Source organism: Mobula hypostoma, chromosome 6 (assembly GCF_963921235.1).
Source record: "Mobula hypostoma chromosome 6, sMobHyp1.1, whole genome shotgun sequence".
NCBI lineage: Eukaryota > Metazoa > Chordata > Chondrichthyes > Myliobatiformes > Myliobatidae > Mobula > Mobula hypostoma.
The window spans coordinates 191,653,140-191,680,392 of NC_086102.1; the positions used below are offsets into that span (position 1 = coordinate 191,653,140).

The following is a 27,253-nucleotide window of genomic DNA, read 5'->3' on the forward strand; positions in this document are numbered from 1 at the left end:
GACAAGTTGAACAGGTGCTTTGGATCTGTCATCACTAGGGAAGACACAAACAATCTCCCAGATGTAATAGTGGCCAAAAGACTTAGGGTAATGGATGAATTGAAGGAAATTTATATTAGGCAGGAAATGGTGTTGGATAGGCTGTTGGGTCTGAAGGCTGATAAGTCCCCAGGACCTGATGGTCCGCATCCCAGGGTACTTAAGGAGGTGGCTTTAGAAATCGTGGACGCATTGGTAATCATTTGCCAATGTTCTATAGATTCAGGATCAGTTCCTTTGGATTGGAGGGTGGCTAATGTTGTCCCTCTCTTCAAGAAGGGAGGAAGAGAGAAAACACGGAAGTATAGATCAGTTAGCCTGACGTTGGTGGTGGGAAAGATGCTGGAGTCAATTATAAAAGATGAAATTAGGACACATCTGGATAGCAGTAACAGGATTGGTCCGAGTCAGCATGGATTTATGAAGGGGAAATCGTGCTTGACTAATCTTCTGGAATTTTTTGATGTAACTATGAAAATGGACAAGGGAGAGCCAGTGGATGTTGTGTACCTGGACTTTCAGAAAGCCTTTGATAAGGTCCCACATAGGAGATTAGTGGGCAAAATTAGGGCACATGGTATTGGGGGCAGAGTACTGACATGGATTGAAAATTGGCTGGCTGACAGGAAACAAAGAGTAGCGATTAACGGGTCCCTTTCGGAATGGCAGGCGGTGACCAGTGGGGTACAGCAGGGTTCAGTGCTGGGACTGCAGCTGTTTACAATATATATTAATGATTTAGATAAGGGAATTGAAAGTAACATTAGCAAATTTGCTGATGACACAAAGCTGGGAGGCAGTTTGAAATGTGAGGAGGATTTTATGAGAATGCAGGGTGACTTGGACAGGCTGGGTGAGTGGGCAGATGCAGTTTAATGTGGATAAGTGTGAGGTTATCCACTTTGGTGGTAAGGAGGGGAAGGCAGATTATTATCTAAATGGAGCCAAGTTAGGAAAAGGGGAAGCACAACGAGATCTAGGTGTTCTTGTACATCAGTCACTGAAAGCAAGTATGCAAGTACAGTAGGTAGTGAAGAAAGCTAATGGCATGCTGGCCTTCATAACAAGGGGAATTGAGTATAAGAGCAAAGAGGTCCTTCTGCAGCTGTACAGGGCCCTGGTGAGACCACACCTGGAGTACTGTGTGCAGTTTTGGTCTCCAAATTTGAGAAAGGACATTCTTGCTATTGAGGGAGTGCAGCGTAGGTTCACAAGGTTAATTCCTGGCATGGCGGGACTGTCATATGTCGAAAGATTGGAGCAACTGGGCTTGTATACACTGGAATTTAGAAGGCTGAGAGGGGATCTTACTGAAACATATAAGATTATTAAGGGATTGGACACACTGCAGGCAGGAAGCATGTTCCCGCTGATGGGTGAGTCCAGAACCAGAGGCCATAGTTTAGGAATTAGGGGTAGGCCATTTAGAACGGAGTTGAGGAAAAACTTTTTCACCCAGAGAGTGGTGGATATATGGAATGCTCTGCCCCAGAAGGCTGTGGAGGCCAAGTCTCTGGATGCTTTCAAAAAAGAGATAGATAGAGCTCTTAAAGATAGTGGAATCAAAGGTTATGGGGATAAGGCAGGAACTGGATACTGATAGTAGATGATCAGCCATGATCACAGTGAATGGCGGTGCTGGCTCGAAGGGCCGAATGGCCTACTCCTGGACCTATTGTCTATTGACTATGACTATGTAGACGTAGCTAGAGTCTAATAAGATTACAGATAGCTTCTTTGGTAGGTTGGGCATTTTTTATAACAAGTCGCCACTCCTTCGAGAATTGCTCTGATTAGATTGTCCCAGAGTCAAGAATCAGTTCAGAGTCCACGCCCTTTACATAACAAATAGCTACTTGTTTGAGAATGGTCTCAGGTTTAGCAGATCATTACCTGAAGCTTCCTGTGTCCACATTCAGGCTACATCCACACTACGCCGGATAATTTTGAAAACATTGGTTTCGAGTAAAAACGACAGGCGTCCATACTAAGCGTTTTTCAAAATATCTCCTTCCACATTAGACGGATATTTGGACGAATCTCCTCCCAGTGGGCATGCGCAGGACACACAGAAAACAAGCGAAGAGGAAACAGTATACTTGGTGTGTGTTTGTCCAGTTACAGAGTAGAAAAACTTAAAAGGAGTTGCTCTTGGCTCTCGCGCAAGAGGACTTAAAATTTTTTAAAAAACAAATACTGGAGCGTATGGAGGCAACCGACAGGGAGTTCATGGACAGGATGACCCGGCTGACGACGGACATTGAAAAACTGACTAACTCTGTTGCATTAATAAAGCATCTTGTTAAATGTATAAAACATGTCTGCATCAGTGCTATCTTGTATTTCCATACAATGTTACATTAGGCTGTTACACATCTACTGTCAGAGAAGTACTTGCATAAATAGGTAAACAACCTTGGTTCTTGGTTCTTGATCCTCCAAAATATTCCGTATGGAGGTTAAACTGGAGGTGGCGGAGGCTGTTTTCTGTCCTTACCTTCATACAAGCAAGGACAGAAAACAGGGCAAAGTGAGTATACTTATTTATTCAGTAAGCTATAGGTCGATGTACTTGGTGAGTACATTTCTAACTCTTCTGGCTTCAGTCTCGGCGCAGTCTGTTCTGAAATTGTTAGGTTCTGCAAAGCGCAGAATCAGATATCGCTGTGATGATTGTTTGCTCTCGTATGAGTTGTTTGGCAACAATAAAGTAATAATAATAAGAAGAGAACAATGAAATGCCAGGCTGCCGCCATCTGTTGCGGCATGTCATGACAGCGGTATTAAAAAGCTCTGTTTACCATGTCGACACTGCAATGGATATTAGGTGTTTTCAGATCTATTCACTCTGGAGACCGTTTCTGAAAATCTCCATTTTCGGGGGATGAAAACGCCATTTTAGTGTGGACAGAGGGTCAAAACGAAGAGAAGAAGCTTCGTTTTCAAAAATATCCTGCGTAGTGTGGACATAGCCTCAGTTGCTGATTAGGTTATCTAAGAGCAAAAATTAATTTAGAGTCCACAGAAAGGGGCTTGTCTGGGGTGCTTCCCCTGTCCTTGATTAGACTGCAGTTTCTTTGGCCCACAATTCCGTCACAAATATGAAAGGCATCATTGACTGCTGACCCAGTGGTAAAAAAAAATTTTCAAATCTGGGTGGGCACTTTACATGCGAAGGAGATTAGCAAGATTAGAGCCCAGTGGGCAAACTGAAAAAAGATTAATTGTAAAATAGGATGGATCAGTTTTGGTTGCAGTTCATGTGCATTCTTAGGATCTTAGGCCCAGCTGCATTGGACCAACGCAGCAGTTATTAGAATGCTATTCTGTTAATAGGAAAGGTACAGAAATGCTGTTTTTGAGAGAGAAAATAATGGTTTAGTTCCACTGCTCTCACAGATCAACAGGCATGGTAGACTTGTCTAGGCAGCCAATGACTGATCATTTCAGATGGTGTCTGGTTCTATTCATTATCAGTAGGGTTAACTTGGAGACCTTTCTGCACCTCACTTTGCAAGACAAATCTGTGAAGTCCCTGTCAGTGGAGATGGTCTCTCAATTGGTCTCTTAGATCTCCTATCTTTTGTGATTATTACCAGAAGTTCATAGTAATTGTAATTGAAGCATAGTTTAACAGAGTTTCATTGCATAAAACAAATTACTCTTTTTTTATCCCCAGAAGAATTCCAAACTTTATTTACTTAACCAGAAACTGATATTATCTTTTAGATTTTGGGCTTCCATTATCATTATCAAATTTCAAATCAACATTCAAAAATTAACCATTTTCATCTCTTGGGACATTTAGTGTTCTTGTGTTAGTAATATGTAGGATCTTGGGCCCAGCTGCATTACCCAAATGATATTCAGTTAAAAGGTAGGAAAGACAAATCACAAAATGATTTAATTCCACTGTTGTCGTGGATCAACAGGCATGATAGCCTGTGTAGATAGAAAAGGCCCCGCAGCTAAAATTTCTTTATTCAGTCTTTCAGTCTGTCCAATACTTTTGCTTCATATCTTTGTGTTTGCTTGTATATGTTGGATTTGCTACCATGTGTACTAAATTGTCTTGCAAAAGCAGAACAGCTGCGGTATCCGTAACTTGACCACAGGTGATCGGCTGAATGCCAGCATGATGCATGACAATCCTCAAGCTAATATTAAATTGAGTCACAGTCTTTGGAAGTTAATGTACACAAATTATTTATTTAATAGTTATACTGCTGTTTCTCGTTAGAATTAGAATACAAGCCAAGTTTCTGATTAATGCATTCGACAGCTGTATTTGCCGTTTTATGCAGATAATTCTAACATGATGTAGAGCAGAGATGTCAGTGTTGCTACTAGAAGGGAAAATGTGACTGCTGGTACATATTTAGGATGTTCCTGTTCCTCAGTTTGTGCAGTTGCAAAGCCCAAACCATTTAAAAGAGTTGGAAAAGGAGCATTGTAATAAGATCATTGTAAACAGGTTAAGTATGTGACATCACAGTATAGCATCAGATCTGTGTGTATTTCAGCAAGTGAGACTTTTCTGTGCTTGGCAGCTCTAGATAGATAGATATACTTTATTGATCCCGAGGGAAATTGGGTTTCATTACAGCCGCACCAACCAAGAATAGAGCATAAATATAGCAATACAAAAATCACAAACAATCTAACATCAAAATGCAAACTATGCCAAATGGAAATAAGTCCTATACCATGTTTACCTGTATTACCAATAAGAAACTTTTTCATTGGTGAGAACTTTTGCAGTTCTCCCTATGATTGTGACAATTTTTGCAAAAAATAGTGTAGGGTGCTCTGTTTCATGAGTTTGATAAGTTAGCTCTAGAGGTTGTGCATGTTGATGCAAAGTAATAAACATTTTACCAAGAAAAAGAAGTTGTTGTAAGGAAAAATAAATATTAGGGCCTGATAAGATGTATTGTAAGCTTCAATGGAAAGCAAGAGGGAAAATTGTTGGAGTGTTGGAGTTATTTCAACCTTTCTGGTCAGATTGAATTTTTAACAGTGAGCCAGATGAGGACAGTGCAGTTAATGTGATTGAGATAAACTTCCGCGAGGTTTTTGACCAGGTCCCACATGCAAAATTGGTTTAAACATTTAGATCATACAGTATTTGATCATATATTACTGACTTAAATTTGAATATAATGGGTCCAATTGGTAAGTCTGCAAATGACAAACTTGGTGGTGAGCAGGGTAGTGGTGGGCAACAGAAGGATGATGAATATCTCATAAACTGGACAAAGGTAGGTGGAATTTAATCCTGATAAGTGTTAGGTAATACACTTCGGGGTTTTAATAAGGATAGGGCAAGAACAGTGAGTGGTAGGATGTTGAGGAACTAAGAGAACTTAAGCCTACAAGTCCAAAAAAAGACGTGAAAGTGGCAGCACAAGTAGATAAGGTAATGAAGCTGGCTTATGGGATTCCTCTGTTGATCAACAAGGGCACAGAACAGCAGTTCCCAACTAGGGTCCATGGACCCCTCAGTAAATGGTAGGCGTCCATGGAATATAAAAGGTTGGGAACCTCTGGCATAGAATATGCAATAAATACAGGGAGATCTTGGCACAACTTTATAAAACATTGATTAGGCTGCAATGGGAATATTCTGGTCGCCACAACTTTAAGAAATTAATACACTAGAGGGAGTACAGACAAAATTCACAAGGATGTTATCTGAGATAGAGTGTTACATTTATGAGCATAAACTGCAAAGACTACATTTCCATTCATTGGAACAGAGGATGGATCGAAGAGAAGTTTGAAAAAATGACAAGGCCAAATAGTAAGAAACTTTTTCCCATTAAATACCTGCCTGAAACAAAAAGTGCAAGTTTAGAGGAGATAGGAAGAAGAATTCCTTTCACAATTGAGAGCATATTCCTGAGAAGAAAGAGGAGGTGGGTACTCTCACAACATATGAAAAGCATTTGAATTGCCAAGTCATAGTTGACTATGGACTAAGTGCTGGGAATTGAGGTGATGGTCCATATAGACATGATGAGCTGAAGGACCTATTGTTGTCCTACACAACAGTTGCAATGCACATAGAGGATTTTAATGTGCAGGTAGATTGGGAAAATCAGGTTGCCGTGAGAGGAGACGTTTCCAGAATACCTACGAGTAGCTCATGGTTAAGCCCACTAGGGCATAAACTATTCTGGATTGGGTGTTGTGCAGTGAACCAGAATTGATTTGAGAGCTTAAGGTAAAAGAACCATTGGGGAAACTGATCATAATATGATCAAATTCACAGTGAAATTTGAGAAAGAGAAGCTAAAGACAGATATATCAGTACTATAGTGGTAAGTGAAGTTACAGAGGCATGAGAAAGGAGTTGGCCAAAATTCATTGGAAAAGAACAGTGGCAGGGATGATGGCAGCGCAGCAATGGTTGGGATTTCTGGAAGCACTTCGGAAGACACAGAATTCATACATCCCAAAAAGGAAGAAGTAATCTAAAGGCAAGTTGACTCAACCGTGGCTAGCAAGGGTAAAAAAAAATAAAGGGAATCATATATAGGCGTCCAAATAGTAGCCAAGATGTGGAGTTGAGATTGCAAAGGAGCTGGAAGGGGCATGTAATAAGGATAATGTCACAATTGTAATGGGGGACTTTGAGATGCAAGGGGATTTGGAAAACCAGGTTGGTGTCAGATCGCAAGAAAAGGAATTTGTTGAAGGACTATGAGATGGCTTTTTAGAGCAGCTTGTGCTTAAGTCTACAAGGGGAAAGGCTATTTTAGATTGGGTGTTGTGTAAGAATCCAGATTTTATTAGTCAGCTTAATGTAAAGGAACCCTTAGGAGGCAGTGATCATACTATGATTCATAATGCAATTTGAGAGGGAGAAGCATAAGTCACATGTATCAGTATTGCAAAGGAATAAAGAGATTTACAGTGGTATGAGGGAGGAGCATGCCCGAGTGGAGGGAGATACTGGCAGGGATGACGGCAGAGCAGAGGTGGCTGATATTTCTAAGAATAGTTCTAGGAATAGTTCACAAGGAACGGGATAGATATGTCCCACAGAAGAAGTTGTTCTCCAATGGAAGGAGTAGGCAACTGTGGCTGTCAAGGGAAGTTAAGGACTACATAAAAACCAAGGAAAAGGTATAAAAGGTGACAAAAGTAGGTGGAAAGTTGGATGAATGGGAAGCTTTTAAAATCCAACAAAAGACAAAAAAAAAGCTGTAGGAAGGGAAAAGCTGAAATATGAGGGCAAATTGGACACTAATATAAAGTAGGATAATAAAAGTATTTTCAGTTATATAAAGAGTATAAGGGAGCTGAGAGTTGATATTGGACCACTGGAAATGATGCTGGTGAGGTAGTAATGGGGGACAATGAAATGGCAGATATACTTAATAAGTACTTTGCATCAGTCTTTACTGTGGAAGACATTAGCCAGAGGACCGTGAGTGTCAGGGAGCAGGAGTGAGTCCCATTGCTATTACAAAGGAAAAGTGCTCGGCAAACTCAAAGGTCTTAAAGTGGATAATAAATTACTTGGATAGATGGACTGCATCCAGGAGTCCTGAAAGAGGTTGCTGAAGTGATAAGGATGCATTGGTCTTGATTCTGGCATGGTCCCAGAGGACTGGAGAATTACAAATGTCACTCCAGGAAGCCAAAGAGATGGCTCTGGAACTGTATTCACTGGAATTCAGAAGAATCAGGAGTGACCTAATTGAAACCTATTGAATGGTGAAAGGCCTTGGTAGAGTGTTGTGCCGAGGTTGTTTCCTGTGGTGGGCTGTCTTAAGACCGGATGACACAGCCTCAGAATAGAGGGGCGTCCTTTTAAAATAGAGATAAGGAGGAATTTCTTTAGCCAGAGAGTGGTGAATCTGTGGAATTCGTTGCCACGGGCAGCCGTGGAGGCCAAGTGTGTATGTATATTTAAGGCAGAGGTTGATAGTTTCTTGATTGGTCAGGGCATGAAAGGATATGAGGGGGAGTCAGGAGATTAGGGCTGAGAAGAAAATTGGATCAGCCATGATGAAATAGCGGGCAGACTTGGTGGGCCGAATACCCTAATTCTGCTGCTATATCTCATTGTCTTATGACTCTAGATGGCAGCAATTGAAGCAAGTAACTTGTGGTTATAGAGTGAAGGAGAGGCTTTACTAACAATATCGTCTAAGGCAGTAGTTCCCAGCCTGGGCTCCACGGCTCCTGAGTTAATGGTAGATGTTCGTGGCATAAAAAAGCTTGGAAACCCCTGACCTAAGGATTAGTGCTGAAAAAGATATAATAACCTTACTTAGTTTGAAGTGATCTTTTTTTAATTTGTAGTTGATTAATTAATTAGGACATCATAATTCAATTTCAGTGTCAGTAAAAACTTTAAGGAAAAACAGGAACTTGCTGAGTTACACAACATCTGTGATGTTTTATTGAACAATTGTAATTACCATTTTAAAAAGTGGAAGTATCAGATACCTTAGAAACATTTAAAGGTGTATAAATTCACCAAACTTGATGAGTTGTATTCCTTTCTCCTAGGGCGGAAACTACTGCGGCTACAGACATTTTCAAATCTACAGCCACCTTTGTAGGGATTTTATTACCATTTCTTTAATCCTAAACACTTATGTTTTCTAAATATGTTTGTTATGAAACTTTTGTCAAATGCCTGTGGGACATACATAAATTTCCCCTCCCAAAAGCATTCTTCACTTGTGTCAATTTTTCTGTAGCCACATGTTTGTGCCCTCATCTTGGAAGATGAAATGCTGTTGATGAAATGCTACGCTAATGATTGAGAGCCTGCTAGGAAGAATTGTAATTTTCATCATTTTTTGGGAAATACCATTGTTGAAATGGCCGTGGAATAGCTGACTAAATGCCCATCTGTAAAGGTCTTCAGTGCTATGCTGGGACCTTGTCTGGTCTCATAATGTCTGTTGTTTTCAGTGCTCTTGAGTGTTTCTTTATCAGATGCACAGTGAATCAAATTAGCTGAAGATTTGCTTCTGTGATTTTTGGGAATCTAAGATAGAACATAGATGCTTGTCTGAAGCTGGTAGTGAATGCCTCAGCCTTTATGCTTGTTGCTGCTGTGACTGAACACCCTGCTCCCATTAGCTTGTTAATTCTCCCTCACCATTCATTAGACATTTACCTTTGGCACTATGCCCCACTTCAGCCTTTGTCAGATTTGAGCAGCCATAGCTACTTAGAATGTATCCAATTTGTTATTATGAAACCACAAAACATGAAGTATATTCACAGTGTGAAAACTTTTCTCTCTACATTTCTACCAATGATGAATGACCCTCATTTGAGCCTATCGAATGATGAAAGGCCTTGATAGAGTGGATGTGGAGAGGATGCTTCCTAGGTTGAGGGAATCTAAGATGAGAGGACACAACCTCAGAATAGAGGGGTCTTCTTTTAGAACAGAGATGAGAAGGAATCTCTTTAGCCAGTGAGTGGGGAATCTGGGGAATTTGTTGCCACAGGCAGCTTTGGAGGCCTTGTTATTAAAAATATTTATGGAAGAATTGATAGATTCTTGGATTACGTAGAAGTACAGCACAGATACAGGCCACAACCAACCGAAAGCAAATCAGAAACACCCAAATACTAGTCCCTCTTACCTACACCATGTACCTATCTCTCCATTTTCCTTATAGACCAGTTAGCCTGACCTCAATGGTTGGGAAGATGTTAGACTCAATCTCTCCTCATAGGTTAACCCCTTCATCCCTGGAATCAACCTGGTGAACCTCCTCTGCACTGCCTCCAAAGCCAGTATATCCTTCCTCAAGTATGGAGACCAGAACTGCACACAGTACTCCAGGTGCGGCCTCACCAGTACCCTGTATAGTTGCAGCATGACCTCCCTGCTCTTGAATTCAATCCCTCTAGCAATGAAGGCCAACATTCTGATTGCTTTCTTAATAATCTGTTGTACCTGCAAGCCAACTTTTAGCAATTCACGAGCAAGCACTCCCAAGTCCCTCTGCACAGCGGCATGCTGCAATCTTTCACCATTTAAATAATAATCTGCTCTTTTATTATTCCTTCCAAAGTGGATGACCTCGCATTTACTAACATATTCCATCTGCCAGACCTTGACCCACTCACTTAACCTATCTGTATTCCTCTGCAGACTCTCCACATCCTCTGTACAATTTGCTTTTCCACTCATTTTAGTGTCGTCAGCAAATTTTGCTACGCTACACTCAGTCCCCTCTTCCGTATCATCAATGTAAATGGTAAACAGCTGTAGACCCAGCACCGACCCCTGCGGCACCCCACTCACCACAGACTGCCAACCAGAGAAACACCCATTTATACCAACTCTCTGCCTTCTATTGGTTAACCAATCCACTATCTATGCCAATACACTTCCTCCGACTCCAAACATCCATATCTTATTTATAAGTCTCTTGTGCGACACCTTATTGAGCGCCTTCTGGAAATCCAAGTATACGACATCCAACTGTTCCCCTCTATCCACTGCACTCATTATGTCCTCAAAGAACTCCAGTAAGTTTGTCAAACAGGACCTGTCCTTTCTGAATCCATGCTGCGTCTGTCTAATGGAAACACTCCTTTCTAAATGTTTCGCTATTTCTTCCTTAATGACAGCTTCGAGCATTTTCCCGACTGCAGATGTTAAGCTAACTGGCCTATAGTTGCCCGTCTTTTGCCTACATCCTTTTTTAAAAAGTGGCATGACATATAATATCTTCAATCCACCGGGACCTGCCCAGAGTCTAGAGAGTTTTGATAAATGATTACCTACGCGTAACTATAACCTCCGCCAATTCCCTTAGCACCCTCGGATGCATCCCATCAGGACCAGGGGACTTATCTACCTTCAGAGCCTCTAGTTGCTCATCACTATCTCTTTAGTGACAGTGATTTTATCAAGGTCCTTACCTGCCATTTTCTTTCTTGGCATATTAGATGTGTCCTCCATCATGAAGGCTGACACGAAATAGTCGTTCAATGAAGGCCTTAGCCATTTCCTTATCACCCAATATCGATTTCCCCTTCTCGTCTTCCAAGGGACCTACGTTGACTTTAGTCATGCTCTTCCGCTTTATATATTTGTAAAAATATTTGGAAAATTCTGCGTAATGAACCTGTTCAAATTCTTTGAGGGGATTACAAGTAATATAGTTAAAGGGGATGCAGTGGATGTTGTATATTTGGATTTTCAGAAGGCCTTTTTCAAGATGCCTATGGTATTACAGGAAAGTTACTAACGTGGTTAGAGCATTGGCTGATTGGTAGGAGGCAGCGAGTAGGAATAAATGAATCCTTTTCTGGTTGGCTGCTAGTGACTAGTGGTGTTCCGCACGGATCGGTGTTGGTACCGCTTCTTTTTGTGTTGTATATGGATGATTTAGATGATGGAATAGATGGATTTGTTGCCACTTTTGTAGATGATATGAAGATTGGTGCAGGGGTAGGTAGTGTTGAGGAAACAGGTATGATGAAGAAGGACTTAAACAGATTAGGAGATTGGGCAGGAAAGTGGCAAATGAAGTACAACGTTGGAAAATGCATGGTCATGCACTTTGGTAGGTAGAAATAAATGTGTGGACTATTTTCTAAATGGGGAGAAACTCCAGAAATCTGAGATGCAGAGGGACTTGCGAGTCCTTGTGTAGAACACCCTGAAAGTTAACTTCCAGGTTGAGTCAGTGGTGAGGAAGGCAAATGCCATGTTAACATTCATTTCAAGAGGTCCAGAATACAAGAGCAAGGATGTGATGCTGAGGCTTTATAAGGCACTGGTGAGGCCTCACCTTGAGTATTGTGAACAATTTTGGGCCCCTCATCTTAGAAAAGATGTCAAAGTTGCTGGTGAACACAGCAGGCCAGGCAGCATCTGTAGGAAGAGATACAGTCGGTGGGCCTCCCCCTCGTACCTCATCCGTTATTTATTTTTACACACACATTCTTTCTCTCACTCTCCTTTTTCTCCCTCTGACCCTCTGACTATACCCCTTGCCCATCCTCTGGGTTCCCCCCACCCCTTGTCTTTCTCCCTGGGCCTCCTGTCCCATGATCCTCTCATATCCCCTTTGCTAATCACCTGTCCAGCTCTTGGCCCCATCCCTCCCCCTCCTGTCTTCTCCTATCATTTTGGATCTCCCCCTCCTCCTCTCAAATCTCTTACTAACTTTTCCTTCAGTTAGTCCTGACGAAGGGTCTCGGCCTGAAACGTCGATTGTACCTCTTCCTACAGATGCTGCCTGGCCTGCTGCGTTCACCAGCAACTTTGATGTGTGTTGCTTGAATTTCCAGCATCTGCAGAATTCCTGTTGTTTAGAAGAGATGTGCTGGCATTGGAGAGTGTCCAGAGGAGGTTTACAGGGATCATTCCAGGAATGAAAGGGTTATCATACGAGGAATATTTGATGGCTCTGGGTCTGTACTCAGCGGAATTCAGAAGGATGAGGGGGATCTCATTGAACCTTTTGAAGTTGAAAGGCCTAGACAGAGTAGAAGTGGAAAGGATGTTTCCCTTGGTGGGAGAGTCTAGGACAAGCGGGCACAGCCTCAGGATAGAGGGACACCGTTGCAAAACAGAGATGCTGAGAAATTTCTTTAGCCGGGGGGTAGTGATTTTGTGGAATTTCTTGCCACATGCAGCTGTGGAGGCCAGGCCTTTGGGTGTATTTAAGGCAGAGATTGATAGGTTCTTGATTGGGCATGACATCAAAGATTATGAGGAAAAGGCAGGGAACTGGGGTTGAGGAGGAGATTTAAAACAAAAGGATCAACCATGATTGAATGGCGGAGCAGACTCCATGTGCCAGATGGCCTAATTCTGCTTCTACGTCTTATGGTCTTACATTCATGTGTCTCTCCAAACACCTCTTAAAAGCCTCCAATGTATTTGCCTCTACCTTCATACCAGGCATCCACCGCTCTGAGTAAAAAACTTACCTCACATCCCCTTGAGCCTACCCCCTCTCACCTTCAGTCATTGCTCTCTGATATTAGATATTTCAACCTGGGGTAACAGATATTCTCTGCCAACTGTATCAATGCATTTCATAATCTGGTAAACATCCATCAGATCTCCCCTCTTCCTCCAACGCTCCAGAGAAAAGAACCCAAGTTTATACAGTCTCTGGTGACAGCACATGCCTTCTAAATTAGGAAGCATCCTGGTGACCTCTTCTGCACCATCTCTAAAGACTCAACATCTTTCATACAGTGGAGCAGCCAGAACTGTACGCAGTATTCCAGATGTGGCCTAACCGGAATTTTACAAAGCTGCAATATAACTTCCTGTCTTTTCAACTCAGTGACTCGACTAATAAAAGTAAGCAATCCATGATTGTTCTTAACCACTTTATCAAAGTCTTTTACAGTATCCACAATTCCACACATCTTGATATCAGCTGAAAATTTACTAACCCACCCATCTGCATTTTCATCCAGTTCATTTATATACATCACAAACAGAAGCAGTCCCAGTACAGATCCCTGCAGAACTCCACTAATTACAGACCTTCAGCTCAAATAAACCCTTCAAACATTAACCTCTGTCTTCTATGCGCAAGCCAGTTCAGAATCCAAACAGCCAATTTGCTGTGGATCCCATGCATCTTAATCCTCTGGATTAGTCTCCCATGAGGGACTTTGTCAAATGTTTTACTAAGATCCATGTAGACAACATCCACTGTCCTACTCTCATTAATCTCTCTTATCACCTTGTCAAAAAACTCAGTCAAATTGGTAAGGCTCATCCTGCCATGCTGGCTCTCCCTAATCAAGTCATGGACTTCCAAGTGCAATTTCCCTACAACTGACATGAGACACATCTGTCTATCATTCCCAGGATTCTCCCTTGTTCTCCTCTTAAATAGATGTACAACATTAGCCACTTGCCAGCCCTCCGGGACCGTATCTGTGGCTAGAGAAGACACAGAGATACTAGGCAACGGCCCAACAATCCCGACTTCTACCTCCTTCAACAACCTGGGGTAAATCCCATCGGGCCCTGGAGACATCCAGCTTCATACTCATTAGCACTTCCTCTAACTGCCCTAACATATTTATACACTCAGCACTCATCTCCTGGTCCTCCGTATCCTTTTTCCTTGGTAAATACTGAAGCAAAGTACTCATTAAGTACCTAACTCACATTATCTGCAACCAATCAAATGTTTATCCTTTATCCTTGAATTGTCCCACCCTCTCTCTAGTTATCCTCGGACCTTGATGTATGTATAGCAGGGGTTCCCAACTACTTTTGGAACGCAGACCGGTTTATTATTCTTGCGGACCGGCCGACCTGGGGGGGCAGGGGGGTGTAGGGTTGCCAACGGACAAGAGTAGCAGTCAAATACGTTGTGTTTACCCCGAGAAAGACTACAATGACCATGAAGCCTTGCCACGGGCACCAGTGCGCATGCGTGTACGTGCCGATTTTTTTCTACAAATTGTTTTTGGCGATTCTGTTCGGGGGTGTTAATCACGACCGGAATATAGGTGATAAGTGACTAATACACTGAATTTCGTTTCTAAAGGGGTTTATCTAACGAATTTAATATTAAACACACAGCACATATTTTCCTCGCATGAATATAGTCAATTATCGGGGAGGACAGGGGAGCTTGAAGTAAGTGTTAAATGAACTTCCAGTAGAAGTGGTAGAGGCAGGTTCGATATTATCTTTTAAAGAAAAATTGGATAGGTATATGGACAGGAAAGGAATGGAGGGTTGTGGGCTGAGTGCAGGTCGGTGGGACTAGGTGAGAGTAGCATTCGGCACGGACTAGCAGGGCAGAGATGGCCTGTTTCCGTACTGTAGTTGTTATATAGTTATGTTAGTCACTTATAAGTCAATAGCATCATAACATTTTAAGTAACGTTTGGATATTAAACACACAGCACATATTTTCCCCGTATGAACATATAAAATCATTGCGACACACCAATATTGCTGAATCAGTGGGAGCCCTGGGCTGAATACTTGTTTTCCTGCAACAAGACGGTCCCATCGAGGGGTGATGGGAGACAGCGATACTCGAAGGGGGTTCCTTATGTCCAGTCTATTCCGCAATTTAGTTTTTATTGCATTCATTGCAGAGATATGTTGGAAATGGAAGCAATGTTTTCAGTGCTTTCGTGGCTATCTCAGGATATTTAGCCTTGACTTTGATCCGGAATGCCAGCAGAGATGTTATGTCAAACCTACCTTTCAGCCCACTGTCGTTTGCAAGCTCGAGGAGTTGATCTCCTTCCCGCGCTGACATGTATGACGCGCGGGTAATGACCTCGCGTGCGTTCAAGCTCAACAGTGGGCATGACAGGGAATGAGGAAAGGTGCAGCTGACTCATATCGCCAAGTCATATCGTTTCCTGGCGGTTTGGTGGTTGGGGACCGCTGATGTATAGAACGCACTGGGATTCACCTTAATCCTACTTAGCAAGGACCTTTCTTAGCCCCTCCTGGATTTCCTGATTTCCGTATCGGACCGCAAAGCACTCCAGCGTGTGGTGAAAACTGCCCAGCGGATTATCGGCACCCAGTTGCCCACCATTGAGAACTCTTACCATAAACACTGCCTGAGCAGGACGAAAAGCATTATCAAGGATGTATCTCACCCTAACCATGGACTTTTTAACTCTCCTCCCATCCAGTAGGCGCTACAGGAGCCTCTGCTCCCACACCAGCAGGCACAGGAAGAGCTTCTTCCCTGAGGCTGTGACCCTGCTGAACCTCTCATCACAGCGCTAAGCACTATTGCACCCATATCACACCTGAAATCCTGTCTGCCCACTATCCTGGCCCTCCATCAATTTGCCTATCACACCAACAGGTCAACAGAGGATCTCCACGGCACTTCACTCTGCCATGACCCACCTGGACAGCCCCAGCTCTTACATCAGAATGCTGTTCATTGGCTTTTGTTCGGCATTCAAAACTGTGAACCCCTCCAAGCTGATCACCAAATTTTGCCAGCTTGGTATCAGCGTATCACTCTGCAATTGGACCTTGGACTTTCTGACTAACAGACCCCAATCAGTTAAGTGAGACAACCTCTCCTCCTCCACTTTCACCCTGAACACCGGTGTGCCTCAAGGCTGTGTGCTAAGCCCTCTTCTGTCCTCCCTTTTCACCTATGACTGTGTTCCTGTACATGGTTCTAACTCCATAATCAAGTTCGCAGACGGCACCACGGTGGTTGGTCTGATTGGGGGGATGACGAGACCACCTACGGGGACGAGGTCCAGCACTTGGCTGCGAGGTGTGCCGACAACAATCTGGCCCTTAACACCCAGAAGACCAAGGAGATCGTTATGGACTTCAGGCATGCCAGGAGTCACACTCACATCCCCATCTACATCAACGGAGCTGTAGTGGAGCATGTATCAAGCTTTAAATTCCTTGGTGTCCATATTTCCAATGGATCTCACCTGGTCCCTGATCTCCTCCATCCTGATCAGAAAGGCGCAACAGCACCTTTATTTCCTGCGGAGCATCAAGAAAGCTCACCTCTGTCCCAGGAGACTGATGGACTTTTACCGCTGTACCATTGAGAGCATACTCACCAACTGCATCTAAGTGTGGTATGGCAATTGTCTCGTATTAGACCGCAAAGCACTCCAGCGTGTGGTGAAAACTGCCCAGCAGATTATCGGCACCCAATTGCCCACCATTGAGAACATCTACCATAAATACTGCCTGGGCAGGGTGAAAAGCATTATCAGGGATGCATCTCACCCTAACCATGGACTTTTTACTCTCCTCCCATCCGGTAGGCACTACAGGAGCCTCCGCTCCCGCACCAGCAGACACAGGAAGCGCTTCTTCCCTGAGGCTGTGACCCTGCTGAACCTCACATCACAGCGCTAAGCAGTATTGCATCCGTATTGTACTGTCTCAGTACTTTTATATTTGTGTGCTGTAGCACCTACTTTTTATTCGCAGTTATTTTGTAAATAACACTATTCTTTGCATTTCTGGTCAGATGCTAAATGCATTTCATTAGCTTTGTATCTGTACTTGGCACAATGACAATAAAGTTGAATCTAAACTAATCTAATCTTTAGTTCTTTTCTAACTTCTTTATCCTCCTGTGTTTCATTTGATCCTAACTTCCGAAGCTTTACATACTTTTCTCTCTTGACCCATTCATCACCCCTCTGGACATCCAAAGTTCTCCTATCTTTCCATCCCCGTCCTTCCTTCTAACAGGAGCATACCTATCCTGTACTCTGCAGTTGATCTTTAAACGTCCTCTAGTGTGTGATGTGGACTTGGCAGAGAAAAGGTGTTTCTAATTAATCCTTCTTAGGTCCTGCCTAAAGCTCTTGTAATTTGTCTGACTCCAATTTAAAACTCTCCCACAAGGACCATACCTTTCCTTACCTATAGCTACCTTGAAAGATAAAGAGTTGTGGTCACTGAAAGGTCAGCCACCAGGCCAGGCTGATTACCCAACACCGTGACCAGTACGGCCCCTCCTTCTGTTGGACTGTCCGCATGTTGATTTAAAAATCTTCCCGGATACGCTTCACGAATTTGGCTCCATTTAAACATCTTATACTATAAGACCATAAGGCATAGGAGCAAAAGTAGGCTATTTGGCCCATCGAGTCTGCTCTGCCATTCAGTCATGGGCTGATACAATTCTTCCAGTCATCCCCACTCCCCTGCTTTCTCTCCATAGCTTTTGATGCCCTGGCTATCACTAAGAAGATCTCAGTTTATGTTAGGGAAGTTGAAATCCCCCCCCCCATGATAACAACCCTGTTATTTTTACACACTTCCTTAATTTGATTACATATCTGATCCCCAGTGTTCCGGTGGCTATTCAGGAGTCTGTATTACAATCCAGACTCCACCCTTCCTATACCTGAGTTCCACCCAAACGGACTCGGTGTCTGACCCCTCCATTATGTCTCCCCTGAGTGCGGCTGTGATATTGTCCCTGGTTAGTAGTGCAACACCCCCTCCCCCTTTTTACCTGCTCCTCTATCTTTTCTAAAACTTAGAAAATCTGGTACATTAATCACCATTCCTGCCCCTCTCTCAGTGAAGTGTCAGTAATGGTTACAACATCATTGTTCCATGTGCTAATCCATACTTTAAGTTTGTCATCCTTACCTATAATGCTCCTAAGCATTAAAATTTACTCTTTTCAACCCGTCAAACCTGTTATTTCGATTTTGCCTTTCAATACTTTCCCTGACATCTACCTTCTGGTTCGATCCTTCCAAACTCTCCTGAGTAACATCAGCAAATTTCCTGGCCAGGATATCGGTTCCCCTCCAGTTTGGGTGCAATCCTTCCTCTTGTACAGGTCACCCCTTCCCCAGAAAAGGTCCCAGTGATCCAAGAACTTGAGACCTTGTCCCCTGCACCATCTCCACAGCCACTCATTCACCGTGCTATCACCTCATTCCTACCTGTACTAGCTCGTGGCACTGATCAGGTCTCTCGTCTGAGTGCTACTGGTACCATGTAACCCAGTACTACCTGTCGCGTGGTCGGGTGGTCGGCGACTAAACCGGCCCCCCCACCAGGCTTGCCTGGTTAAGAGGGTGACTAGACACCCTGCAGGACGAAAAACAAGAACTGTCAAAGGGCGGATGAACCCTCTCGTAGGGTCAACAGCCATCTAGCAAACAGATGCCTTGAAGCACGGAAAGGGCATCCCTTGCATCGAAGCTTGATCTGGCTATTCACTGCAACAGAACTTCCCCCAGCTGTCTTGGACCCCATGCCACTGGATCCAGGAGCGGATATCGAGAGGGTGGGTCTGGACCTGTGCAACCCCCTGTTCACCTAAAATCCACTCACGCACACGCTGTTTCTTTTTGACGAGTGGCCTTTAAACCCCACTAACTGACTGAAAGGAACCATCATCATCCTATGGCATGGATAGCCAGAGAGAGAGATCCTGTGGCACAGAGACTGTTCCGGGGATTATGACCTTGGGGGGCCTTGTCTTTAACCTCTTTCCTAACTCTACATACTCTCACAGCTACCTCTTCCCACCTTGTTACTTGTAAATATGCTATCCCCTTCTCTCAATTACTCTGTCTCTGCCACATCTGCTCTCAGGATGAGGCTTTTCATTCCAGAACGAAGGAGATGTGCTCCTTCTTCAATGAAAGCAGCTTCCTTTCCTCCACCATCATTGCTGCCCTCAACCTCATCTCTTCCATTTTATGTACGTCTGCCCTCACCTACCACCCCACCAGCCTATAGGTCCAGCATATAATTCTCCTTAACTTCCGCCATCTGGAACAGGATCCCATCACCAAGCACATCTTCCCCCCGCCCCACTTTCTGCTTTCTTCAGGGATCGCTCCTTACACAGCTCTCTTGTCCATTCGTTTCTCCTCATTGATTTCCCTGCACTTATCCTCACAAGCAGAACAAGTGCTACATCTGCCCCTACACCTCCTCCCTCAACTCTCTCACTACCATTCAGGATCTCAACCAGTTCTTCCAGATGAGGCTGCACTTCACGTGTGAGTCTTTGGGGTCATATACTGTGTCCAGTGCTCCCAGTGTGGCCTCCTGTATATCAGTGAGACCCAACGTTGATTGGGAGATCCCCTCACTGAGCACCTATGCTCCGACCACCAGAAAAAGCAGGGTCTCCCGGCGCCACCGTTTTTAATTCCACTTCCCATTCCCATTCTGACTTGTCGGTCCATGGCCTCCTTTACCGTCATGAAGAGGCCACACTCAGGTTGGAGGAACAACACCCTATATTCCGTCTGGGTAGCCTCCAACCTGATTGCATGAACGTTGTTTTCTCGAACTTCCAATAATTCCAGACCCCCGCCCCCTTCACCATTCCCCATTCCCTTTTCCCTCTCACCTCATCTCCTTACCTGCCCATCACCTCCCTCTGGTGCTCCTCCCCCTTTTCTTTCTTCCATAGGCTTCTGTCCTCTCCTATCACATTCCCCCTTCTCCAGCCCTATATCTCTTTCATTAACCAACTTTCCAGCTCTTTACTTCCTCCCAGCCCCCCTCCTAGTTTCACCTATCACCTTGTGTTTTTTTCCTCCCCTCTTCCCACCTTCTAATTCTGACTCCTCATCTTTTTTTCTCCAGATCTGTTGAAGGGTCTTGGCCCAAAACGTCGATTATATTTTTTTTCATAGAATCTGCTTGGCCTGCTGAGTTCCTCTAGCATTTTGTGTGTGTTTCTTGGGTTTCTAGCATCTGCAGATTTTCTCTTGTTTGCCGTAGGCCCTCTTCCACTTTTCTATCCATGTCATTGGTGTCAATATGCACCATGACCTCTGGTTGCTCCCCCTTCCCCTTGAGAATATCCTGCAGCTGCTCCGATACATCGTGGACCCTAAGACCCAGGTAGGAACACACCATCCTGATATCCCTTTTACAGCCATTGAATCTTCTTTCTATCCTCCTCCCTATCGAGTCCCCTACAACCACTGCACTGCCTGACTTTACCCTTCCTTGTCGAGCCTCAGAGCTGGCCACAGTGTCACCAGCCTGGCTGCTGCCGCTGTAATCTGATGTGTCATCCCCTCCAGCAGTTTCCAAAGTAGTATGCTTATTGCTGAGGAGAATGATCACAGGGGAACCCTACAATGACTTAATCCCCTTACCTTTCCTTATGGTCACCCACCTACTGTCCGAAGCCTGCACTCCGGGTGCGATCACTTCTTCAAAAGCCTTTGATATCTTCAGCCTCCGGAGCGATTTTGAGTACATCCAACTCTAGGTTGAACTCCTTGACCTGGTCAGTCAGGCTGGGTGAGGGCATGAATGGATACAGGAAATTGGGGCTGAGAGGGAAAATGGATCAGTCATGATGATATGGTGGAGCAGGCTCGATGGGCCGAATGGCTTAATTCTACTCCTATATCTTATGGTCATCTGGTCTCTGTGCTATTATGCATAGATGTACCTACCACAGGTGAGAACAAGCAAGTTTTTCCCTTGTGCTATTTCACACAGTATCTAGATCCCAGATCCAGGCTAACAGCTGTGTTCTTCCGGACTCGCTCAGTGATCTACATTTTTCAAACATGACAGAAAACCGTTTCATTAGCTGAGAGAAAACATTCAGCTATATTCAAGAGTCTGCTTGCTTGTTTTGTTTCATCAGAAGTGATGATGTGCTTTCCTGTCCCAACTCCACATGCTGCTCCCACTCCTGCCAGACAGGATTTTCAGGGGTTTTATCGGCAGAGCAGTGCTCCCAGTTTAGGCAGTAGTGCGCAGGTGTTAGCGAGGAAGATCTGGTTGACTGGGCTGGGAGCAAATGGGCAGGCTTGAATTCAGTGCCTTTTTCAGTTCAAAGTGCACTGCCTGGTTTTCATTTTTCTCTGCTTGGTTGTAACGTAACAGGGTGGATTATTTATCCATTTTATAGGAAATTGTATATTGATGGCTTTGACCAGGCCAGTTAAGGATGGCAGGTTTCTTTCCTCTATCATCATTGTACATGTTTGAGATATGTAAAGGTGAAGGATATAGATAGCAGAATGCAGGAATTTGTTCCCATACCAGTAAAACTAGAGTCACAGATTTAGGGTAAGGGGTAAGAGATTTTGAGGGAATCCGAGGGGACTCAGAGAATGGTGAATAGCTGGAATACACAGCCTGAGAGAGTGGTGGGGGCAGAATTGCCATCAGTATTTCAGTTTCAGTTCCTAGAGGAGCAGTTGAATTTTCTAGGCATAGAAAGGATTCATATGAATAGGTCCCCCACTAATCAGCTTAGACATGGTGCGCTAAATACCCGTTTCCATGTTGCGGTTCTATGACTTGATGCACCTCTCTCATCCCATTAGAGATGTCAAGATTCATTACATGTGATTTGTCTTCAACAGATCCATGCCAGCTTATCTCTTATTAACCACGCTACTCCTTTATTTCTTGTTTAATCATTCTGGTAACTGTTAAATTAACTACCTGGTATTGACTACCTTGACAATGTTGACCTTCATCCTATCATAGATATTTCATCAGTCCTCTATCATCTCCCCCCATCTTATTTGTACAGTTGAAAATATTTTTCTCTCTTTTGTGTTATAAACAAGGGTTATTGATATGAAGCATTGATTTTTGTTTCTCTCTCCATGGATACTGCTTGACCTGAAAGTGCTTCCAGCTGTTTTTTGTCTTGGAATTCCAGCATCTGCACGGTTTTTTTTCGCTCTGAGTAAATTCTGTTACTTGTTAGCCAATCAATCTTCTCTTGCTGTTGGTATGTTGCCTCCTACACCATGAGCTTTCACTTTCTCTAATAACCTTTCAATGTAACACTTTATTGAGAGATTTCTGGAGTTCTAAGTGTGATGCATCTAATTGATCCTCTTTATCTATACCACACGTGAATTCTTCAAAAGATTCCTGTAAACTGGTCAAGCATAATTTCCGTTTCTCAGAACCATGTTTGCTTTGTCTATTTACCTTGATTTTTTTTCTAAAGTAATTAAAAGACACTAGTGTCTTCACTATTGGCAGGAGAACTCTGGCTGGAGATATCTATTTTCAATTACAGAGGATAAATGCGAATTTTCTAACCTGCTTATACTGCAGTCAGTAAGATCTATAGCTATTAAAAGCAACTTACAGGATGTTATTTCTTAAAAGCATAAATAATTTAAGAATTTATCCTTGGTTACTTGCACTCGTGTGGTAGCATAGCAGATGTACATGGTACCTCTTTCTGAAATTCAGTTCTGTTGTAAATCGAATGCAATTTTGCACAATTACTATACCTGTGTTGGCGCGTGGCTAAGTGGTTTAGACATTCGTCTAGTAATTTGAAGGTCGCTGGTTTGAGTTTTGACTGAGGGAGCGTGTGTGTCCTGAGCAAGGTACTTAACCACTCTGCGACGACACCGGTGCCAAGTTGTATGGGTCCTAATGCCCTTCCCTTGGACAAAATCGGTGGCATGGAGAGGGGAGACTTGCAGCATGGGCAACTGCTGGTATTCCATACAACCTTGCCCAGGCCTGCACCCTGGAAACCTTCCAAGGTGCAAATCCATGGTCTCATGAGATTAACGGATGCCTATATATACATACATGAGGGCTAACTTTTACTTCACCAATTCTCTCTTCAGTGACTTTAAAGCTGTTGATTTTTTAAATCTATTCATCTCTTATTCACTTGGACAAACTTCAAAATTCCATACATTTTAACGACTGTAGTTATCAAGTCATTTGATTTCATCTGTGTTCTTCCTGCTGAATCATAACCATCTTCCCCTACTTAGCCCTTTTCTCCACTTTTTTAAATAAGCTTTCATTGTTGAGTTCTGGAGGAACTCAGTCGGTCAGGCAGCATCTATTGTGGGAACTGAAGAACTGACATTTCAGGCTGAGACGTTTCATCAAGATTAGAAAGAAAGAGGGCAGTAGGGCGGGGAAAGAGGAGGAACATAAGTTGGCAGGGGATAGGTGAATCCAGGTGATGGGGAGGGGGAGTGGAGGGGTAGACAGTTGGGGGGATGAGAATGGTGACCTGAAACATCTGCGCTGAAATTGGCATGTCACTCATCCAAAGCCACTGTTGCTAGTTAAATAAGAGGATGCTCAAGAGCCTTTTTAAAAACTCCTTTTAATAGATTTATAGAGTGACTCGTTTTACTGATTTTCACAGACTGAAAACTTCTGTGTTCCCTCATTGTACAAAACTGAACCTTTGTTAAAATACAAAGTAAATTAAATAATATCCTTCATTACAGTGAAGGATTTTTTTAAGTGATTGTTTGCAAACAACATTACCCATCTTCCCAGCCTTTGGGAACTTCATCAGTGGGCCTCTGCAATTTCATCTCTAGCCTTGCATAAAGTCTGACATGCACTTCCTCAAGCCCTGGGGATTTATCCACATTAATGCACTGCAAGGCTGCAAATACCTTCTCCTTGATAATATGAATGTCATCGAAAACATCATCACTTATTTCCCTCATTTCCTGAACAACCATGGTTTTCAGCTCAAGAAAAGATGCCAATGATCCAAGAACGCAAATCCTTGGCCACTGCATCAACTCCTCAGCTAAGTTCATTTGGCCTATCCTTTTGTTTCTGACCTCACTTATCAATTGCCACCAGGAGTAATCTAGAATTCAATACCCTGAAGGTCCCGTTTCTTCTTTCCAAACTCCCTGTACTCAGTCAATAGGATTCCATCCCTTGTTCTCATCCCTCATCCCAGTGGTAACACCCAAAACTTGTATACCAAAGTCCAGTAGAATTTGGTTCCTTTAAACTACAAGAAATTACCTGTACATGGAAAAAATGGTGATTCTAAAATAGAAATCTGAAATAAATTCTGAGAATATCGTAAAGAACAAATTCAAATTAGCAAACTTTTATACAATAGTCTTCAAATGTTTTAATGTTTTATGGATCTGAGAGATATAAATCACTGAACAAAAATGAAGTAGAGTTGTGCTTTTTGTGTGAGTATGGTGGAGAAAGAAACTACTGGAAGTTATTTTTAAAGCAATTTGTATTTAATTGTGGCCTTGTTTTCCAGTGGATGAAAACGATGTGGCGATCAGATCCCTGCTATGCCAGCTACGGTGTGGATGGATCCGTATGCTCATTTTTTATTTACCTCAGTGAGGTCAGTGACAGTATTGCCTGCATTGAAGAGAAATGTATTTGTTCTTTGGACCAGTTAATCATACATAACCCACTGCAGATGTCTGCAGTTCTTTGGGCAATTTAAGTGGAGGAATGTGACACAGAATTAGCATGTTCCCTCCTATGATCCCCTCTCACCCCCACCCTTCCCACTGACCTGCCTCTGGCCCTCACCCCTCCAATCCCCATAAATCCCCTTCCCTCTTAACCCACCAGCTTTCTCATACCACCTCCCCCTCCCCCTCTATCTTTGATATTTAAGCTACTCATCTATGCTAATTTTATAATTCTTTTCTTGATGACCTAGGTTGAAAACTGGTGTCCTCTTCTACCATGGAGAGCGAAGGGTGATCGGGAAGATACTGATCAACAGACTGTGGTTGGTGTTGATCAAATGAACCTTGGAGCCAACCTGTTGAAATGCACTATAGTGTATTAGTGTGCTACCTTTGTTATTTTCACATACAATGATATAACCTGGTCTTGAATAGAAAATCTACAAACACAGATCAAACATTTCTGTGAAGCATATCAATGTAGAATTGTAAATTGTTTCAGTCAATAACGATAAGGGAATAGTCAGCTGTGAAGATCAAGTTGCTATTAATCAAATTTATAAAGCTATAAATTTGTAGCTGTACCACAGGGATCTCTTGGCGAAAGTGGAGTATCTGTTGCACTTATAGAGGTATTGCTTCATGTAGAAACATAGAAAACCTATAACACGATACAGACCCTTCGGCTCACAAAGCTGTGCCGAACATGTCCTTACCTTAGAAATTACCTAGGGTTACCCATAGCCCTCTGTTTTTATGAGCTCCATGTACCTATTCAGGAGTCTCTTAAAAGGCCCTATCGTATCTGCCTCCACCACCACCGCTGGCAGCCCACTACACACACTCACCACACTCTGCGTAAACATCTTAACCCTGTCATCTCCTCTGAACCTACTTCCAAACACCTTAAAACTGTTCCCTCTCATGCTAGTCATTCCAGCCCTGGGAAAAAGCATCCAACTATCCACATGATCAATGCCTCTCATCATCTTACACACCTCCATCAGGTCACCTCTCATCCTCCGTCGCTCTAAAGAGAAAAGGCTGAGTTCACTTGACCTATTCTCATTAGGCCTGCTCCCCAATACAGGCAACATCCTTGTAAATCTCCTCTGCACCTTTTCTATGGTTTCCACGTCCTTCCTATAGTGAGGCGACCAGAACTGAGCACTGTACTCCAAGTGGGGTCTGACCAGGGTCCTATATAGCTGCAACATTACCTCTCAGCTCCTAAATTCAATTCCACGATTAATGAAGGCCAATGCACTGTATGCTTTCTTAACCACAGAGTCAACCTGCGCAGCTGCTTTGAGTGTTCTATGGACTCGGACCCCAAGATCCCTCTGATCCTCCACACTGCTAAGAGTCTTACCATTAATATTATATTCTGCCATCATATTTGACCTACCAAAATGAACCACTTCTCACTTATCTGGGTTGAACTCCATCTGCCACTTCTCAGCCCATTTTTTGCATCCTATCAATGTCCCGCTGTAACCTCTGACAACCCCCACACTATCCACAACACCCCCAAACTTTGTGTCATCAGCAAATTTACTAACTCATCCCTCCACTTCCTCATCCAGGTCATTTATAAAAATCACGAAGAGTAGGGGTCCCAGAACAGATCCCTGAGGCACACCACTGGTCACTAACCTCCATGCAGAATATGACCCGCCTATGACCACTCCTTGCCTTTTGTGGGCAAGCCAGTTCTGGATCCACAAAGCAATGTCCCCTTGGATCCCATGCCTCCTTACTTTCTCAATAAGCCTTGCATGGGGTATCTTGTCAAATGCCTTGCTGAAATCCATATAATTACATCTACTACTCTACCTTTATCAATGTGTTTAGTCACATCCTCAAAAAATTCAATCAGACTCGTAATGCACGACCTGCCTTATTATTCCTAATCATATTATGCCTCTCCAAATGTTCATAAGTCCTGCCTCTCAGGATCTTTTCCATCAACTTACCAACCACTGAAGTAAGACTCACTGGTCTATAATTTCCTGGGCTATCTCTACTCCCTTTCTTGAATAATGGAACAACATCTGCAACCCTCCAATCCTCCAGAAACTCTCCTGTTCTTGTTGATGATGCAAAGATCATCGCCAGAGGCTCAGCAATCTCCTCCCTCGCCTCCCACAGTAGCCTGAGGTACATCTCGTCCGGTCCCGGTGACTTATTCAACTTGATGCTTTCCAAAAGCTACAGCACATCCTCTTTCTTAATATCAACATGCTCAAGCTTTTCAGTCCACTGTAAGTCATCCCTACAGTCGCCAAGATCCTTTTCCATAGTGAATACTGAAGCAAAGTACTCATTGAGAACCTCCACTATCTCCTCCGGTTCCATGCATACTTTTCCACTGTCACGCTTAATTAGTCCTATTCTCTCACGTCTTAACCTCTTGCTCTTCAAATATTTGTAGAATGCCTCGGGGTTTTCCTTAATCCTGTCTGCCAAGGCCTTCTCATGGCCCTTTCTGGCTCTCCTAATTTCTTTCTTAAGCTCCTTCCTGCTAGCCTTATAATCTTCTAGATCTCTA

The 27,253-nt window shown here is 43.3% G+C and overlaps 1 protein-coding gene across 2 annotated transcripts in view; it reads left to right on the plus strand.

Moving 5' to 3' along the window:
- Window positions 1–27,253, plus strand: part of mgat5 (alpha-1,6-mannosylglycoprotein 6-beta-N-acetylglucosaminyltransferase) — a 230,138-nt gene that overhangs the window by 127,192 nt on the left and 75,693 nt on the right. For both annotated transcript variants that reach the window (XM_063052496.1, XM_063052497.1), the window contains exons 5-6: window positions 24,537–24,626; window positions 24,954–25,025. In XM_063052496.1, the coding sequence (XP_062908566.1) occupies window positions 24,537–24,626; window positions 24,954–25,025 (162 nt within the window). The remainder of the gene's footprint in view (window positions 1–24,536; window positions 24,627–24,953; window positions 25,026–27,253) is intronic.